The 19845-nt window shown below is 48.3% G+C and overlaps 1 protein-coding gene across 2 annotated transcripts in view; it reads left to right on the top strand.

The window, feature by feature from the left end:
• Positions 1-19845, top strand: part of LOC138492163 (uncharacterized) — a 1449912-nt gene that overhangs the window by 527173 nt on the left and 902894 nt on the right. For both annotated transcript variants that reach the window (XM_069619172.1, XM_069619173.1), the window contains exon 9: positions 12-137. In XM_069619172.1, the coding sequence (XP_069475273.1) occupies positions 12-137 (126 nt within the window). The remainder of the gene's footprint in view (positions 1-11; positions 138-19845) is intronic.

Here is a 19845-nt window from a genome sequence, read left to right as displayed (position 1 = left end):
ATTTTTAACAGCTTCTGCTTTCGGGGATCCGCACATCATTACATTTGATGGACAGAACTTGACTTTCAAAGGGAGAGGGGAATACGTTCTGCTGAACTCCAGCATCTTGACCATCCAAGGGAGGACGCAGCCTGTTGGTGAGTTTGTGTGGGAAAGTGAGGGAGGTGGTGGCAATGGGATCTTAAAATGGGTTCCATGTTTTGGACTAAAACAATGTCCGTGCATTAATTTAATGTGGGCCCCAGAACAATACCACAAGGTATGGCCTGAGAAACATGTCATTATGGCTATTAGAACCATGGGTTTACATCCGAGGGTGATAATAGGCATTTGTTTCTATGAAAGAAACAGGGAATGATTAGTTCTATGACAAGACTGGAGGCGAGCATTATGCTTCAACTTCTTTAATTTACTACTCTTCAGCAGTTTCAACAAACTCAAAAACTCTAACAAAAACAGTGACAACAGTCTGAACAGACTCTTCTTTCTTTCAAACTACAATCCCCATAGTCTCTGTAGTCCAACTCCTTCCATGCTCAGCTATGACCACTTCCTGTCCCTGACCTCCTTCTCTTCTTTTACTGCTCTTCAAGCAAATAAGTACCTTTCTACCTATCCTCCTACCTAATGTAGATATGTAATAGTTTCAGCTTAGAAGGAGTGAATCATATCTCATCTGCAGGCACAGGGACAATAGCGCAGGAATGCGTGTTGCTTTTACGGCTCAGCAGAGCTTTCATTTTGACTCTCAGATTTGAGGTGCGCGACTTTTCGTTACAGAGTAATCGAAACTTTTTAGTCACTGCAGTGTTCGGATGACAAGTGATTCACCATCTCAGCGCGTCTGCCCCATGCCGCACTCACGGCACCCCTGGGGTGGCTGCACATAGCCAAGGAGGTGCGTAGCGGCTCAGTGGAGCCGAACGAGAATAGGAACTCCTGCCCCTCCAGCGTGGAGGCGAGGCAGCTGGTCCTCAAGAGCAGTGCCAGCCTCCTCCCTCAGGGAGGCGGAGCGGGCAGCGCTCAAGCGAGCCGCGGACCGGATGCCCCCACATTTGCAGGGGCGGATCCTGAGAGTGTGTCTGTTCCGCGTTAGCATTTTCAACTGCCACGCGGAACAGAGCGCGAGTAACCCGGGCCCGGCAGTGATCAAAAACTACAGCTACACAGTACGGAACAATTAACAAGTTCCGAGCATAAAAGCCCATAAAAGGCACGAGTGCAGCAGTGCAGAGGAGAGCAGCGTTCAGCTGCTGGAGAACCAACGGACTCGCTCGGCGAGCGGTGAAATTAGCTGAGCTGTCCTCAGCGTTCCTCACAGACAGTGGGGAGGTTCCATATAAGACTTTCCTAGTTATTGGAAGAACCATTTAAGTCCAGGAGGCCACAAAAAAAAAAAAATATATATATATAAAGATCAAGGATTCCAATTGAAGGATCCTAAGCACCTATAGTGAAAAGGGCGTGCAGTGACACCCTCTGGGGTAGATCTGGCACACAGCACACTCCCATCATGTCAGATTTCGAGTGGAGCGAAGAGGAGCAGCCCTCGCACCTTGCGGCCAGCTTCAAGGAGGTGCTGGGAAGTTCACTTATAGATGCAGTGGCTCAGGGAGTCAAACCCCTGCAAGATAGGCTGGAGTCCTTAGAGGCTAGACTGAACCAGCCCTTAGACAACGCCGGACGGAGAGAGCACACGCCGGCAGGACCCTCTGAACCAGGGTCAATGGGGAGTACTAAGGCCCGAAAGAGGAAAGCCCCTCTCGACCCCCAGGGCCTTTTGGATGGGGCAAATAATAAGGCCCCGGAGGTCGTCGATGCATTTGCAAAGCTCCGTGAGGCATTTTTGCTGAATCAGACTGTGCCGGACCTCACAACCCCCACTCCAGGGGAGGAAGAAGATGGAGAAGAGAGCCCTGGCTCGGAAGAGGAGCTGGAAGAAGGGGAACCTCACTCCCAAGATGAGGAGGCATCAATGGAGGAGGAGAAGATCAAACCCAGCGGAGGCAAGTGTCCCCACAAAGAGAAGCACCTCGAGGAGGTGGAGGAGGATATGTTTGATCCGGACAGTATCCGGATCCCGAGATCTTCAGACTGGCAGCCTTCGCCGAGAGTGGCGCAGTATATGACCAAGAGGCTACGGAAAGCTCTAGACAAAGAGGTTCGTCAAAGACTACGAGTGGAATTCCCGAGACCGGACCTTCCGGGGAAAGTGGCAGAGACGCCAGAACTGGACCCCAAAATGCTGACCTTCGTTTCGAAGACAAGCAAAGACCCGCGTAAGGGTATTGATAGATCTTGGAGAAGTTGCCAAGAGAGAGTGCTTGAGCTAGCCGGACCATTGGCAAAAATAATGGACCTGGCGGAGAGAGCAAAGGATACCGGGGAGGAAATAGACCCCGACGCCCTAGCAGGCTGGGCGCAGAGAGCAGTATGTTTTTTAGGAAATGCGAACTGCGCCATCACCTCGGAACGCCGGAGAGGGCTATTATTGAAAATTGACGAAAAGCTCAGGGACCTAGCTTCATACGAGGCCGGAGAGGCAGCGCAAGGATTGCTCTTCCATGAGACCTTTGGCAAAGAAATGGGCCGTTTCGTAGGCACATACACATCCATGGAGAAGGCCCAAGCTTCCATCCGCAAAGTTTTTCCCAACCGTGTTTTTGGAGGTACCAGCCGCCACAGGGGTCGGTCGTCTGGTCACAACCAAGGTGGAAGAAGACCCCATAATCCCAGAGCGCAATACTGGGAGAATAGGCAGCAGGACTCCTTCTTCCCATCCAGAGGTCGCTTTTCGAGAGGACACAGAAGGAGAGGACCCAGCCGAGGGCAAGGATTCACCCAAGGTGAGAGCAGCGTATTATCCCCCAGTGGGGGGGAGAACTGGCAGGTTCTTGAGAAACTGGCGCGCGCTTTGCAGCGATGCCTGGGTGTTGCAAACGGTGCGGGGTATGCAGCTAGACTTCATGCAGCTGCCCGTCCGGGAGCGCAGGCCACACCAACAGCGCTTAGACCGCGCAGAGCAGGGGCTTCTAGATCAGGAGCTAGCATCGCTAGCGACAAAGAACGCCATAGAGAGGTGCCAGACAGACCCCGAATTTGTAAGCAATATGTTTCTGGTGCACAGAAAAGAGAAAGTACATCCAGTAATAAACTTAGGAGAACTGAACGGTTGGATAGTATACCGGCATTTCAAGATGGAGGGCATCCATCAACTCTGAAACTCGCTCGGGGAGAATGATTGGTTGACGAGACTGGATTTGAAGGATGCTTACCTAACGATCCCAATAGCGGAAACCTTTAGGACTTTCCTAGCTTTTCGCTGGAAAGAACAGCTCTGGAGGTTCAAGACCATGCCCTTCAGACTTTTCTCAGCGCCATGGGCCTTTACCAAGGTGATGAAGCAGATAGCAGCAGCAATAAGTGAGAAAGGCATAAGACTGATCATCTACCTAGACGACCTACTACTTCTAGTAGAGGACCGAGATACCCTCAAGTATCAGACGCAATGGGTCCAGGACCTGCTGTCATCCCTAGGATTTCTAGTGGACAGGGAGAAGTCAGACACAGAGCCAGCACAAAGATGGACTTTCTGGGCTTCATCCTGGATACCAGGAAAGCAAAGCTCGAACTTCCAGCACGGAAGATCCGCAACATCAAGAGGGAATTCAGAGGATGTCTGCAGCGTCAGGTAGTGTCCCTACGAACTCTGGCAAGGATCGTGGGGCTGTTCGCAGCTTCTATTCAGGCCATTTTTCCAGGACCGTCACATTATCGAGCATTGCAGAGACTGAAAATAAGACATCTGCAACAGGGCCGGGGATATCATCAATCGGTGTCACTGGATCAAGAATCCAAGACGGAACTGGAATGGTGGTTAAAGAATATGGACGCCTGGAATGGGCGTGCCATTTTCGCAGACAGACCGGATCTGATCATAGAATACGATGCCAGCCGACAGGGTTGGGGCGCAAGGTGCGGGGACCTACAGACAGGTGGGAAATGGAGCGAGGAAGAACTCCAATTGCACATAAACTGCCTGGAGCTGCTGGCAGGTTTGTTTGCAATCAGAGCCTTCACGACAGGGAAAACGAGGTCGTGCGTCCTATTAAAGATGGACAACATATCGGCAGTACGTTACATAAACCACCTGGGAGGTACCAAATCCAGAATGCTAGCCGAGCTAGCAAAGGACTTTTGGCACTTCTGCCTTCAGTCAGAGACGTCAGTTGGAGGCTGGATCCACAAGTGTTTCGGAGGATGACCGAGAGATGGGGCCCAATGATCATAGACCTCTTCGTGTCCCGGTTGAATGCCCAAACAGCAGAATTTTACAGCTGGAGGCTGGACCCGGGTGCTCGAGGGACGGATGCGTTTCTGCAGGAATGGAGTGGAGGTATGCACTACGCTTTTCCCCCATTCATGATGCTGAGCAGAGTTCTAGCGAAGTGTCGAAGGGAGAAAGCGGAGTTGGTCTTGGGAGCGCCGAGCTGGAAATCGCAAGTGTGGTTCCCGACTCATGGAACTGGTAGTGGACTTTCCAAGAACACTCCCAGAACAAGAACATCTGCTCACGGACCCAGCTGGGTCGTATCACCCTCTGAGAGCGAAGGGGACTCTCCCGCTCATCGCGTGCAGGATATCAGGTGATGCTGGGCGTTGCCAGGCATTTTTCTCAAGCTGCGCAGCTCATCACTGAATCCTGGGCGCCCTCCACGAGAAGGAGCTATGACGCGGCTTGGTCCAAGTGGACTAGCTGGTGCAAAGGGAGAGGTGTTCATCCCGTTTCTGCACCTGTAGTAATGATTTTGAACTTTCTGGCACAGCTATTGCAAGGAGGGAAAGCATTCCGTACCATTGGAGTGTACAGATCCGCCATTTCCGCGGGGCACCTCCCGATCGAGGGGACCCCAGCGGGAGAGCATCCAGCGGTAGTGAGGCTCATTCGAGGAGCAAAATTTAGAGTGCCCCCAGAACCTCGATATAAAACAGTCTGGGATGTATTAATAGTGCTTAAGCTATTGGAGAGTTTGCCAGGGAACAGATACTTGTCCCTGAAGCAATTGTCAGGAAAGCTAACGATGCTGTTGTGTTTAGTTTCTTGTAAAAGAGTGTCAGGCGTGAAGGCCCTGGAAGTAGATAGGAAAACATTTGGGCCAGAAGGAATACCATTCTCGATAGTGGGAAGGACGAAGACAGGAACATCCTCAGTCCACTACCCGTACTTCCCGAGTGAACCGAAATGGTGCGTAGCAAGCTGCGTGAGAGAGTATGAGAGCAGAACAGCGGAACACAGAACAGCACATACTAGGCAGCTACTTATAGCGCGTAGGAAGCCTTTTAAAGGGGTGACCACAGCGACTATCGCCAGATGGGTTAAAGAGGTTATTCGTGCAGCAGGCATAGACATAGAGAAGTATGGAGCGCATTTGGTGCGCAGAGCTATGGCGTCTAAAGCATTTAAGGCAGGAGTATCTCTTAAAGAGATTATGCTAACAGCAGACTGGTCGAATGATCAAACTTTTAAAGAATTTTATTTCAAGCCAGCCGAGGGTTTAGCGGTTTCAGTGTTGGGAAGCTTTGAACAAGAATAATGCTCGCCTCCAGTCTTGTCATAGAATGAAGATTACCCCTGCTAACTGTGCAGGGAGTATTAATTCTATTAAAGACTAGGAGGCGAGAATTAAATTCCCGCCCAAAATATGTATTGCACACGTTGTTATTTGATGAAATGTAATAAAAATGTCATGATATAGGCAATACATCGACACCACCCTGATTTCTCTGCTTTGTATTATTCCTAGGAGAAGAGCAGGAGAACAACTGAAGTAGGAGATTAGCAGTAGTCGTCAGGAGTCGGAGGAGTTTGACATTCTGTTTGGAGTGGTTCATGTCTTTGCCAGTAGCAGGACACTGTGTGGAATTATCTAAGTGACTTTTCAGAGCGAGTAAAAGAGAGGAGGAGCTCACGGACTTGAAGTGGTCATAGCTGAGCATGGAAGTAGTTGGACTACAGAGACTATGGGGATTGTAGTTCGAAAGAAAGAAGAGTGTGTTCAGACTGTTGTCAGTGTTTTTGTTAGAGTTTTTGAGTTTGTTGAAACTGCTGAAGAGTAGTAAATTAAAGAAGTTGAAGCATAATGCTCGCCTCCTAGTCTTTAATAGAATTAATTCTCCCTGCGCAGTTAGCAGGGGTAATCTTTATTGTGCGGCACGTTGTTTCAAAGAAATAACCTGAAATGGCTTCCATGAAAATGGAATCTAGTCTCTGATCGTAGCCCCTCTTCCATTTCTATGGCGGACAGTGGACTTGAGAGGAGCAGGGCCACGGTGCCGCAACCTCTTCAGGTCAGTGGTAGAGTCAGTCGGGTTAGATACAGAAGACCAACCAACTACTTACACACCACTCTGGAGCTGTAGACTAAAGGCACCTCCTTTCATTGAATGACTAAAGTTCTGTGTGAAGATTGTCACACTGCTGCAGCAACTGCAATTTCGTGCACTGCCTGTTCAACTACGCTATCAGGAAAGAAGCACATTAACGAAGCAAATAGCTGAAAATTGAATACCCTTCGCATCCAACAAAATACTTTGCGTGAAAAGACGCAACCCCTCAATACACAGAATCCCAATAAAACAATCGGTTCCAGCGTATTTCAAAGTGTTTTCAAAGTGTTTTTGCTGTTAACTGGAACTTCTGGAACGACCACTTGAAGCCTGCTATCTGTAAGGACAAGAGGAAGTTTATCCAGGAAGCGAAACGCATTTCACGCAAGCATTTCGCAGGTATTTTCAAAGTGTTTTTGTCGTTAACTGGAACGACCACTTGAAGACTGCTATTGTGTAAAGACAAGAGGGCGTTTATTTATCCAGGAGGCGAAACACCACAAGGACTGGCCACATTAAGAACTTCATTTGCCAAAGTAAATATTGTGACAAGAGTATCTTTAACACTGCGAGGTGCTGGGGGGTTGGTCTTGGTGGCAGGTGGGCTGGACTGGGCTGGGCTGGACTTGGAAGGGCTGGGCGGGGCTAGTGTGTGAAATGACATGTGTTTTAGGAAACTAATGGTGAATTTTTCTCTTATCCCTTAGATCCTTTGCATGGAAAGACCCCGCCTCTTCAATACCCAGAATCCCCATAGAACACTTGCTGCCAGCGCATTTCGTGCGCGCATTTCAAAGTGTTTTTCAAACTGTTTTTGCTCTTTGGCTGAGTGGATGAGTGAGGAGTGAGCTATCATTTTTTGTACTCTCTCCTTGGAACTGAGCTATCATTTTTTGTACTCTCTCCTTGGAACCTTCGCCCCCTGCAAAACCGGAAATACACTTGCAAACCGGAAATACACTTGCAAACCTAAGGTAGCATATTAATTTATCGCTTCTGATTAGCCTCCATTACGTTTATTTAGCATAAATTCACAATTGAAAGTACCCGATTCGTTTTGCAATGGCCATTCTACTAAGAAGTGGAAAACTATGCGTGCCGACAGAAAAAGCTCCAATCCACATAGGAAAGAATTACCCAAGGACATAGCTAATGAAGCAAGCCCATTACCCCTGAATCTAAGCAGCACTTTGGACTTTCCACCTTTGGGTCTGCAACCGATAACATTGCCTGACTCTGAAATTCAAAAAGACGCGATAGTACACAAGGTGGAGTTTGAGTTCATACATGCCCAAATTCAAGCTAAATTGAACGCCTCGAAGCGGGCAGAAACAATATAATCTCTCTAACTCTAGAACATTCTTCGGAACGGGCACAGCTGTTCCAAAATAGCTTTCTGAGTATTTGTGAAGATTTCTCTCAGCCTCCTGCAATTGACACTAGGTTAGCGACAGACAATCACTCCAATAGTGGATATATCCATGATGGCCCCGGCCGTAAAATTAGAGTTGGGAAGAAGAACTAGATTATTTGTTGGCCCCACCACTCCAGTTAATGCTTCTAGAAATGGATTTGATAACGTGCACCTTTTTCATACCCAACCACGAGAAGGGAAATCATTTTCTTTTAGGGACTTTGGTCATAAAAATAATTTCCCATTACCCTCTGCTCCCCTATTTCAAGGTGCTCATTTAGATTTCATACCAAAAGGGGAAGATAATCAGCAGCTAGGAGCCACTCATGTCACAATGTGTAGCTCCCTACTGGAAGAACCGCACCCTTTTGCCACACAGGAAGCCTCACCGAAAGTAACAAGAACAAGCTCATTGCTTACTATAGAAAACAAAGATCTAGAGAATAATTTTCCAGTGATAACTAGAATACTAAATCTCCTGGACAAGGTTCATGATTTATCACATATGGAGATCAGAGATCTTAAACGCTTAGGAGGTAATTCACAGATTTCAGCGCAGAGGCAGCGCACGCGAGCAGCGCAGAGAGGGAGCATGCGCCAGCCGTGTGCGCTTATCTGCATTCTGGCGCACCGCGTATTCATGGAATTTCCAAGCCATTTTGAGTGCTGGCGCAGAGAACATCCCGCAGCGCCAGTTACGCCCCCAAGAGCGCCCCTTGCGCAAGGAAAAGCCATTGAAATCCCCAATGCAGTGCAAAGGGACGCGCTAACCCTGGACCAGTTTACAGGGCCACTACACTGTAATCACGTGAAAATACTACGTAAATGCATGAAAATGTACTTGCGCACCCCTCGGAATACGCGTACCCCGCTCGCGCCAGGTAAATTGCGTAGAAAAAGCACCCCCTGTGGTGTGGGCTGCCTGTAGGGCATGCCCAGGGTGGATGGCCTACCTGCGGGGCATGGGGAGGGTGAGTGGGCTGCCTCTGGGGAATGCCCAGGATAAATGGGTTGTCTGCATGTATTTTGGGGGTACGTGGGAAGTTTCACATGCGATAGTCCTGGCGAGAGCAGGGTATGTGTATTTTGGGGGTACACTGGGAGTTTCACACGCGATAGGCCTTGGGCGAGCGGGGTATGTGTATTTCGGGGTTGCGTGGGAAGTTTCACACGCGATAGTCCTGGCGAGAGCGGGGTACATGTATTTCGGGGGTACGCAGGGAGTTTCACACGCAATAGGCCTTGGGCGAGTGGGGTACATGTATTTCGGAGTTGTGCGGGAAGTTTCACACGCGATAGTCCTGGCAAGAGCAGGGTACGTGTATTTCAGGGGTACACGGGGAGTTTCACACGCGATAGGCCTTGGGCGAGCGGGCTACGTGTATTTCGGGGGTACGCGGGGAGTTTCACATGCGATAGGCCTTGGGCGAGCGGGGTATGTGTATTTCGGGGTTGCGCAGGAAGTTTCACATGTAATAGTCCTGGCGAGAGTGGGGTACATGTATTTTGGGAGTACACAGGGAGTTTCACACGCGATAGGCCTTGGGCGAGCGGGGTACGTGTATTTTAGGGTTGCGCGGGAAGTTTCACACGCGATAGTCCTGGCGAGAGTGGGGTACGTGTATTTCGGGGGTACGCGGGGAGTTTCACACGATAGGCCTTGGGCGAGCGGGGTACGTGTATTTCGGGGGTGCGTGGGGAGTTTCACACGTGCTAGTCCTGGCTAGAGCGGGGTACGTGTATTTCGGGGGTACCTGGGGAGTTTCACACACGATAGGCCTTGGGCGAGCGGGGTACGTCTATTTCGGGGGTGCGCGGGGAGTTTCACATGCGATAGGCCTTGGGCATGCGGGGTACGTGTATTTCGGGGGTGCACAGGGAGTTTCACAGGCAATAGGCCTTGGGCGAGCAGGGTATGTGTATTTCTGGGGTGCGTGGGGAGTTTCACACGCGATAGGCCTTGGGCGAGGAGGGTACGTGTATTTCGGGGGTGCACGGGAAGTTTTACATGCAATTTGGCATTGTGGCCCCTCCTGGGTGTGCCCTTTACCCCCTCCCCATGCCCTGCAGGCAGCCCACGCCACAGGGGACTACCCTACATCCCTCACCATGCCCTGCAGGCAGCCTACATGACACCATGCACTTGTGAGCGCACTTGTGAGCCCCGACTCATGTCCACCACTCACCCATCATTGACGGGTACCTGCCAACAGGCCCCGATCATGTCCCCCACCCAAACACACACCAACCATTGACGGGTACCTGCCAGCAGGCCCCGACTCATGTCCCCAAGACGGGCACCTGCCAGCAGGCCCCGACTCATGTCCCCCACCCATTGACGGGTACCTGCCAGCAGGCCCCGCCTCATGTCCGACCATTGACGGGCACCTGCCAGCCGGCCCCGACTCATGTCCCCCAGTCACCAACCCACCATTCATGGGCACCTGCCAGCATGCCCCGATACGCGGCCCACCAAACACAATGTTCTAACAAAAGAGACCCATGGGCCTAATGCCTACACAAATCCCCCCTGCCCCTCAGTACAAGCATGCAAGCATCCACTGCCCCCACTCCCAAATTACCCATGCCATGAGAGCCTCAAAAGAACCACCATGGCCATGCATAAATGTACAACAGAGCCACACAATGGTAACACATGACTGAGGCAATGCTCATTGAGACATGCACAAAACCAATGAGAGTACACAACACCAATAATGAAGAAATATGAGTTGTATTAAAATACGTAATGAAAAAACATAGAAATATCACACTTGTAAATTAAGAAATGATTTAATCCAAAAATAATAAAACATCCAATGTAAGACAAAAATCCACAAGAGGAAAAAAGGGAAGTGTTCCATTTCAAATGTCCAAATAAAGTACATGAGAAAATAAAAAAAAAACATTGATCCATGGGATGATAAAATAACTAAAGTATGTACAAGTCTGTGAAAGTCCGAAGAGTCCATGATGCCCAAACAAAATGAAACCTACCAAAAATCCTACAAAAATAACTATGTACAGAAAGTGGAGTTAAGTCCATGGACTCCAAAATAAAGAAAAAACTAAGGAAACCTAACCCTAAAGAACTATGTACAAAGATGGCGGGCAAGTCCAACGGCTCACTTGTTGATGTCCTGGGCCAGGGCATCATCAAACTCCTCTTCAACTTCCTGGAGGCGGGCCTCTTCCCTGGCCCAAGGTCTCGCCCGCCTCAACGCCCTGCGCATGGAGTTCTCCGCCCTGAACATAGTGAGCCGTGCCTCTGCCGCCTGCCGCCGCTCTGCATCTATTTGCCAGCCCAACCACTGCCACACAGAAGACACTCCCAATCCAGGGTCCTCCTGCCCTCTGGCCGATGCCTGCCCCTGTGATGTTGATGGCCCCAAGCCATCATCGCTCGCACCTTGAGCCTACTGCTGCCATGCATGTGCCCTGCCTGTGGATGCCTGCACGTCCTCCTCCTGCTGGGGTCCAGTTGTTGGGTTGGCCACCCCTGCTGGACCTCCGACTCCCGACTGTGGCAGGGATGTGTCCTCCACCAGCCTGGCCGCTGGGTCAGGGGCAGCTCCACAGGGTTCCCAGGTGATACATGGGCAGGAAGATGGCACGGAGGATGACTGGTGCATAGGGGTTTCAGTTGAGGAGGGGGTCGGTAGGAGGTCCAGCACACGGAGGAACCCAGCACTGGTGAACCGTCCTAGTAGGTCGACGCGGTCAATGAGGCATCCAAAATAACGTGCATTGTCCACACAGGAACCCTGCACGTCATCCTGAATGTCACGTTGACGCAACACCACCCCAGCCAGGACAGGCTCAACATGGTCCCAGATTGCCACGTCTGCAGGGAGAGGAAGGCCAGTTGTTGTTCGCGCATCCCCTCCCCGAAAACGGGTCTGGACGAAGGCATCCCTGCTGGTGCCGGATGATGCAGTCACAGGATCGGGGGACAGGATTACACACAGGCACCTCCGTGGCCGCCTGTGCTGGCTCCTGTCCCTGCCCCTGGACTGCACCACTAGCACCAGTGGAATCCCCTCTCCATCCCCGTGCGTGGGCCTTCCACGGTCTCCTCCTCAGCCAAACCCCCCAACAACCTGGATGACTTTGTGCCATCTTCCTTCATAGGCCCCTGTGGGGTCTCAGCTGCCCCTTCTGCTGCCAAGGAGTCCACCTCCGACCTTCACCTCTTGGTCCTCCCTCGGCAGCTGCAGCCGTGGGGGCAGCACCAGACTCCACACTCCCCGAAGAGATGACAACCCGGGAGGGGAGCTGGGACTTGCGTCTCCGGCTGGCAGTGGGATCCCTGCCGTTGTGCTCCATAGCACCGTCTCTGCCCTCTTCATCAGTTCACGCTGCAGACAGGGAGAGACAGAACACAGGCATCAGGGCACTGTACAATGGTCTGTTACACATATGACAGTTGCAAATGGGTGGCACTGTCAAACTTCACAGATGGCATCACACTCCCCAACACACATATCATTCGATCCCACACACATGCGCAAATTAACAGGAATGTTGCAGCAGGCAGCGACATGCATACATATACAACAGCATGAGCATCCGAAGGTTAGCCTGACGTCACATGCAACATGGGCAGTGCCAAACACATCTCCACCACCTGTCACAGTGCAATCATCAGCAACTATGTCACATCTGCCAATCAGACTCCTACATGTCTGTGTCACATGCATCTATGGTGTATCACATTCGCACACATGTCAAACACACACACACGCACATGTATGCCATGCACGTACATGATGGTGGAACCAGCATCCATGTGTCACACCCCAACCATGCCATAGTACATACACAGAACTGTAAACATGTGTGCACCCACACATGCATTTGTCCATCATGCATTTGAACACATACACCATTGATGTGCCTCACACATGACTGGACTCACATGCGGCAGGCTCATGTCCCTGTACCTACACATCCATACATTGGCCTTTCAAGACATATGTCCAACCTGCACATTCCTGGCACACCTCAACATGCACTACGTCCAATCAGTACGCCTGGACACTTACCGGTCGACTCTGGACGGGTCGGCATCTGAAGGACCTGGAGGTGGAGCGCTGGGTGTATGCATTCCAGGACCCTCATCTGGATGTTGGTAAAGCGGACCCTGCACCCCTCTGAATGCGCTGCCATCAAGAGGCGCCGGGCCTTGCTGAGGGTCCTGGACCTGAAGTCCTCCCAGCGCTTCCGGACGTGTTGCATGTCACAGGCTGCCACCCCCTCCAGGTTGATGGCAGCCACAATGTCCTTCCAGATCCTCTTCCATCCTTCATTGTCGGCACGTGATCTTCTGAAGAGGGCATCATAATGCACCAGGACTTGCTCCACCAGGATGCCAACATCTGGGGCACTGAAGCTGGTAGCCCTCTGCCTCTCTGGCTGGGGGTTGCCAGTGGTCTCTGATGGTGTTTGCCCCGACATGGCAACTCCTGAGGCAGGTGTGGGTGGGCAACTGGGTCCTGGTGCTGTGCTGTGGAGCGATGGAACTTCAGTCGGGAGTCTTCTGTTCCAGCAGGGGCGGTCACAGCAACTGGACCCCTGCAGATTGCTGATGTGCAGGCACCAAATAGCAGGGCACGATGTCAGCAGGCAGGCAGGCTACAGCAGATCGCAGGTGGGGCCGGGCTCGGGGCTCTGGAGCAGGAAAATGGCCTTCTGGTCAGGAGTGTGGTGTTCCGTGTGTTGTCACATGGCCAGCTTGATACGGAGTGAATTGGCACGTGATCATTCGAGGAAAGGCCCTTACCGCTTAAGCGCATCTGTGACATGACACGTGCGGGCGTTCCCCTGGCACGGGTTGAAGCTCGCATTTGGGTTTCCATCGCTCTGTACGTGCTTTCGTGGAAAGCAGTGCGTGTGTTTTCCAGGCGTTGGGGTTCACACGCGATTACTTCACAGCGGCTACAGTGCATACTTCTTCTTTTGGCGTGGGTGTTGCCTACACGTTCTTCTTCTACACGCAAGGCAGACGGTGAGTCGCACACATGATTTTTCCCACTGCAGGTGTCCCTGTTTTTCGCTTACCACTTTTTTTCCCACCATACTAGCCTACGTGTTGATCACATACATATTTTTTGGGTTCCTGGCTGCCACGGCGTACTGCATGTGTTTTTTTACACACATGTGGCCTACAGGGGTCACTTATCTCTTTTTCTTGCTTTTATGGGATGGCTGTGCGTTGCGTGACATGACATTTCTCCTAGGGGGACACAGAATGGGACATTCATTCTAGCTGTATATACGTGTTTGTTGTTTGCACACACTTTTGTAATGCGCAGGGACGCTACCGCCTGCCTTCGTGTGGCGGACGTGTTTAGGCCTGTGCGCGTCTTTTGCCGTGCGCGGGATTCCCATATCCGATTCCATGAATATGTGTTCTTAGCGCGCATGTGGGCATTGCAAGCATTTACCTCTGGTACTTCCCCCATAACGCCCACATTTTCAAACGTTGTTCCCCATTCCGCGTGTTACGCCCCTGTTCCACCCACTTTTCTCGTGTGCACTACACATTGTGCACTTTCGCTGTGTGCATCGCGCACAGCGTTTAGTGACGTGTGTGCCCATGTACGCCACCCACGGATTTGGCGCACATCCCAGGGTTTACACGCGCAGCGCATTCCATGAATCGACGAACGGCTGCGTGCACGGCTTTAGCATGCATGCGCTGCGATTTTCACGTTTGGGCTCCCCTTTTCGGCGCACATTTATTCCATGAATTACCCTGTTAGTCTCTGATAGCCTGAATAAAATAAACACATTGGAGGGCTTCCTGCTGGGAAGTGCGACGGATTAAGAAGGTTTGAGATTAAAGGGCTGTTTATGTACCAAAGTATCATCCCCAAGTCAGGCTCAAAGGCTGAGACCAAGGACCAGAGCGAACCAACTCAATTAACAATACTTGTGCCTAGATTGGATCAGCCTCCTGTAGCATCCTACGCTAATGCACTGACAGTGAAATTAAATAAGGATCTCCTACTGAATGCTACCCAATATGTTAGAATATTGGAGCATCTGACAGGAGTTTCTGTTAAAGTTCCTAATCTAGAGCTGGGCCTTGCAGAATTAACCTCTACCACCTCTATGCTGGTTGAATATGCGGTGAATAAAGAAGTCATTAGAGAGGAGGCTTCTTATACAAACGACTCCCCGGATAGTCCTTCACCCCTTACAGACTTGTTGTTAAAAGGGGGTGAAGACCCCCTGAATCCCGATACTGCAAATATTCATGATTCAGGTTCAAGCAATCCATTCTCAAAGGGAATACATCTCTCAAGGCATCAAAAACACCTGGACCTTAAGGCAAGAAAAAGGTTAAATCTAAAAAATCTAAAAATTAGAGAATCTATTAAACAAAAAGCAAATATCTCTGCTAATGAGGTCGTTATTTAGGACCTCACCCAGCTAGATGAAGAAAGCCAAAGGGCTTTACAACTTCACGAGGGAAATTTTACACTTATTGATAGCAAAAAAAAAAATACAATTTTGAATAAAAAAAACAAAGTATTAACTAAGACATTTAAGGGTGAATCTATTCTTCAGAATAGTCCTCCAAATGAGTCTACCACCAAAGAATTACCTCAAGGTAAACCTCAACTAGAATCAAAAGAACCAAAACAATCTCAGTTTTCTACATTCTACCATATGGTAGAAAAATCAACATCTAGGAAAGATAGTCCAGGTATCATTGGGGAGCCAAGGGGAGACAGGATTATATCAAGTAGATTGCAACTACCAGTGATATTAGGACAAGAGGGATTTCAAGTAGAGAAGTTACCAACTGAGAAACCAATTCAAACAAATACTTTAATACATCAGGTGCAAGTAAAAGCTAATAACCAATTGCAGGTAACTGATTTGAAATCTCAATTGCATGACCAGTACATGCTCCCATTTTGCCAGGCGATTTTGGGAATAGGAAATTCACAAAAGAACATAAAACTTGATCCTTGTACGAATAAAATTCCAGAGAATCATTATTTTCATACTTTAGATATGACAAATAGTGAGGGGAAACATAAAATTATAGCAAATCTTATTAAAACCACGTTGACGGACCTCCTCCCGGGATTAGGAATGCCCAACCATCTGAAGACTTTAAAGTGAGAGACTCCACACGATCTAGTGAGGTAATACAACCCTCAAATTTATTAATATGCAGGGATAAAGTAGGGGCTGAACGAGGATCCAACTTGTCCGGACTAAATCGACACTTGACAGACCAGGACTTTGAGTCAGAAATCACTTCAGCACCATCAAAACACAAGGTCACATTACCAAACCATGTTAATGATAGTGATCTTTGTAACGTGCAACGGTGTAAAACCAAATATCCCAAACTACCCATCATTCTTCTATACAACCTTTGTGATGAGGGGGGGCCTCCATCTCTACATATAGGGCGAGTCTCATCTCTAATGAATGAAATCCCTGGCCTGAGATTTATCTCTTCCACAGATATAAAACTAATAGATTTCGTATATCCCAATAGATTGTACCATGTGAGGATTGTTTTACATGCTACAAATGTATTTGAAGCGATTCTCTGGGAATACGAGCAATTTAATAAAATGGGATACAATATCCTTATCTTCATTAAAGGCTCAGGAACTAGCAGGGGAGTGGATGAGAATACCATTAGATCTAAACCTCAAGAGCATTACGGGATGGAATTTAATAATAAGAGATCAGAATTCCAGTGGGAAGAGTACCAAGGGTGTAGATGGCTAGCACTCTCACTTAGAGAATCGATATCCCAAATTAAATCTTTGCATCAAAAACCTTAACTTCACAAGTAGCTCGAAAGTAAGAAATATGTGTTCCTGGAATTCCAGAGGCGACAGTAATCTGCTGACGTCTGAAGATGTGTGCGAAAAGTTTAAAAAATTCCAGCTGATCTGTATCCAGGAATCCTGGATGACATCAAATCTTCAATTGGATGGTTATGAAACCCTCCATCAGTTTGCTAACAAAGGTAATCGGGGAAGATCCTCCGGACGATTGATAATCACAATTAAGAATGAACCAGGAATAAAAATCTTGGAATCCATAGATATCACAAACGGAGCAATGGCAGTGATTGTATATCTTTACTTCCACCTAACTCCATCCAGGGTTTTGGTAATAAACATTTACTGGAATCCTATCGGGATGTTAGCAGATTTTACAGCAAAGATACATGTTTGCCTTACTTGCATGATGCTGACACTTAATGGACTTCAAGTTATAGTGGTCGGTGACCTTAATGCTGTGATTTATTATGGAAATGGACAAACAAAACATTATGGGCCAAATTTCATTGCGAAACATGGCATCAAATCAAACAATTGAAGGAGAGCCTCCTGGAAGTACAAAAAAGAAATTCAGGGCTAAATCTGGAGACTTTTTTTTTTGAAAAATGGGGCTTTCACCAGTTAAATGCCCTGTTTATCAGTACCAGCATGGCGCATACGTGGTCCCTTGTTTCAAAACTTTCTTGTATAGACCATGTGTTTTCATCTGCAAAATTGCTTGATTACTGTACAGACTTTGAGGTGGTAGATTCCACCTTTAGTGACCACAAATTTCTACAAGTTGAGATGACTGGTGAATTGTACAACTATGATAATGGTAAAGTGAAAAACACAGGAATAGTAAACTGACATTGTTACTGTATTAAATGGCATGAGGAAAATGTGGGTAAATTAAAGGTAACGTGTTAACAAACATCAAATGAATCCATGGGCCAAAAGGCAACTTTTATTTTCAGTTGCCTTATTTCCTGAATATTTGAAATCAATGATATCAAACTCTATTAAACGTTTGGACTGTGGAGCGAACAAATCCCCCAGGTTGCACATATTTGATCCATTAATAAGACACAGGAAACATCGATTAAACAGAGGGATGAGGAGCATTTTAAACTGCACAAAAAATCAGGAACAAAAATCTAAAAATCTGTGAGCAGCAAAACAAGCTTGGAAAAACTAGCTGAGGTCTCATAAGGCTTCTGTGCTACAAGCTGACAACGAAGCAATGCTCAGAACCCTGAAAACAACTCGGGATGTCAATTTTGGACTCTAATAAATGAATTGGAATCCTCACAGGTTACTTTACTTTCTAAGAGCATTACGGAAGATGTCTGGACTTTGCACTTGGAATCTTTATATGCAGGTAAATACATTTTCCAGAAGAATTGATTGCAAGTACAAACCACCCATGGGAAAGTGACTTCATGATATCAGACATCGAAAAACAGATAATTTCTTCGAATTCATACAGGGCTTGAGGCCCAAATCGTTTGGCAAATGTAAATCTAAAAGCTAACCCGGAAATGTGGGCGAAAGCGTTATTTTTGCTTTTTTACAACATAAGGCTGAAACTAGTTCTTAAAAACATACTAGCTTGGGTTGATTGCAATAATATCCTTACTAACAGACAGTTTGGATTGTGGAAGGAAATGGGTACACAAATTGGAGGCTTGATCTTCAACTTTTTATTATAAAAAGCATGTAAAAAAGCATTCACCCGGATATATATGGCCGGGATCGACCTTTCCCTAGCATTTGACAAGGTTGATAGAATACTGTTGTTGACCAAACGTATACATTTGGGTCTACCTTTGGGAACTCTTGCAATCCAAATTCACCTCCACGAGGGGTTTATAGTCCAGGTCGGGCTAGATGTAGAAGGAACATTATCTTGTCCAATAAAAACATCTAGTGGACTTTGCCAGGGATGCTTATTTGGGCTGACACTCTTTAATCTTTATATGTCAGATTCAGGTAAGATCCTGGACGAAGCATCATTAATTTCACTGATGATAGAGGGTATCAAAATAAATTGGTGTGCCTATGCCGATTACCTTTTGTTAATTGATGGTACCCCTATAGGCCTACAGCATAAACTTTCTGCTTTTTCACATTATATAAAGGAAAATGGATTAATAATAAGAAAAAGTTGGTAATAATGTGTCCAACAAATCGGAAAAAAACTCACATTTTTAAATGGAGTATAAACAAACAAATCCTTCTAATAACTAAGTGTCATGATGCCTACCTCCAAGAAGCCAGGTCGACCCATCAACCCCAGAGGCAGGCATCATTTCCCCCAGGGAAGTGCCAGCGGGCCCAAGCTTTGGACACAGTCCTGGCGGCTTAGGCGCCAGACTCATGTTGGACCCGTGTCCTGGCGCCTTAGGCGCCAGGCTCACAAAGCTAGACATGTGTTCAAGTGTTTTAAGGTGCACTTACCTGATGCAGACCATGCTGCTACATCCAGGCCTTCTTGAGGCCTGAATGGAACTACTTTACCTGTGGACCTACTTTCCCCTGGGTGTGGTCGGGGAAGGATACCTACCTGATCGGTGGAAGGATACATACCTGGAACTTCTTCCAAAGCTATTTAAACCACGCCCGATCAGCAACTCACGCTTCGCGTTGTTCTGCTCCTCGCAGCTGGACGCTCACCGTGTCAGCTCCTGCATCTGGACTTCAGCCACGCCTGTCAGCATTCTGGGTCACCTGCTAAGAGAGAATTGGTGAGAAAGAAGACCTTACCTGCTAAAGCTGCATCACGGAGACTTCACACCGACGATCCTGAAAGGGAAGACATCATTTTAAAAGCATTTCGCTTCGATCGCTGCAGCGCTGCATTTCACTCACCTTTCCTGGGCACCTCCATCTTCAGCAGCGATCATCCGGATCCGCAGCCACTTCCCAGAGCCTAGAGAGAAAAAGACAAGAACACAAGGTGAGAGAAGGAAGGGAATAGGAAAAGCTCAGTTTCCTTCTAAGACTTACCTGTTGGGTCATTCCAATTTCATTTCGGGTCCTGCCGCTTCCTGGCATTCCGGACCCTGGCCCCTATGGGGAAAAAAGACAAAGACATTGAATGAGCGAATGCAAAGACATTACCCGAACGCTCATCCAGAACTTACCTGTCATTTACTGGAACTGCACGTTTCACTTCGGGTCAGCGCCATATCTCCGGCATTCCGAACCCCGGCCCCTAAGGGGAAAAAAGACATAAGC

Source organism: Ambystoma mexicanum, chromosome 10 (assembly GCF_040938575.1).
Source record: "Ambystoma mexicanum isolate Mex_15411 chromosome 10, UKY_AmexF1_1, whole genome shotgun sequence".
Classification (NCBI taxonomy): Eukaryota; Metazoa; Chordata; class Amphibia; order Caudata; family Ambystomatidae; genus Ambystoma; species Ambystoma mexicanum.
This window is presented reverse-complemented; position numbering and strand designations above follow the sequence as displayed.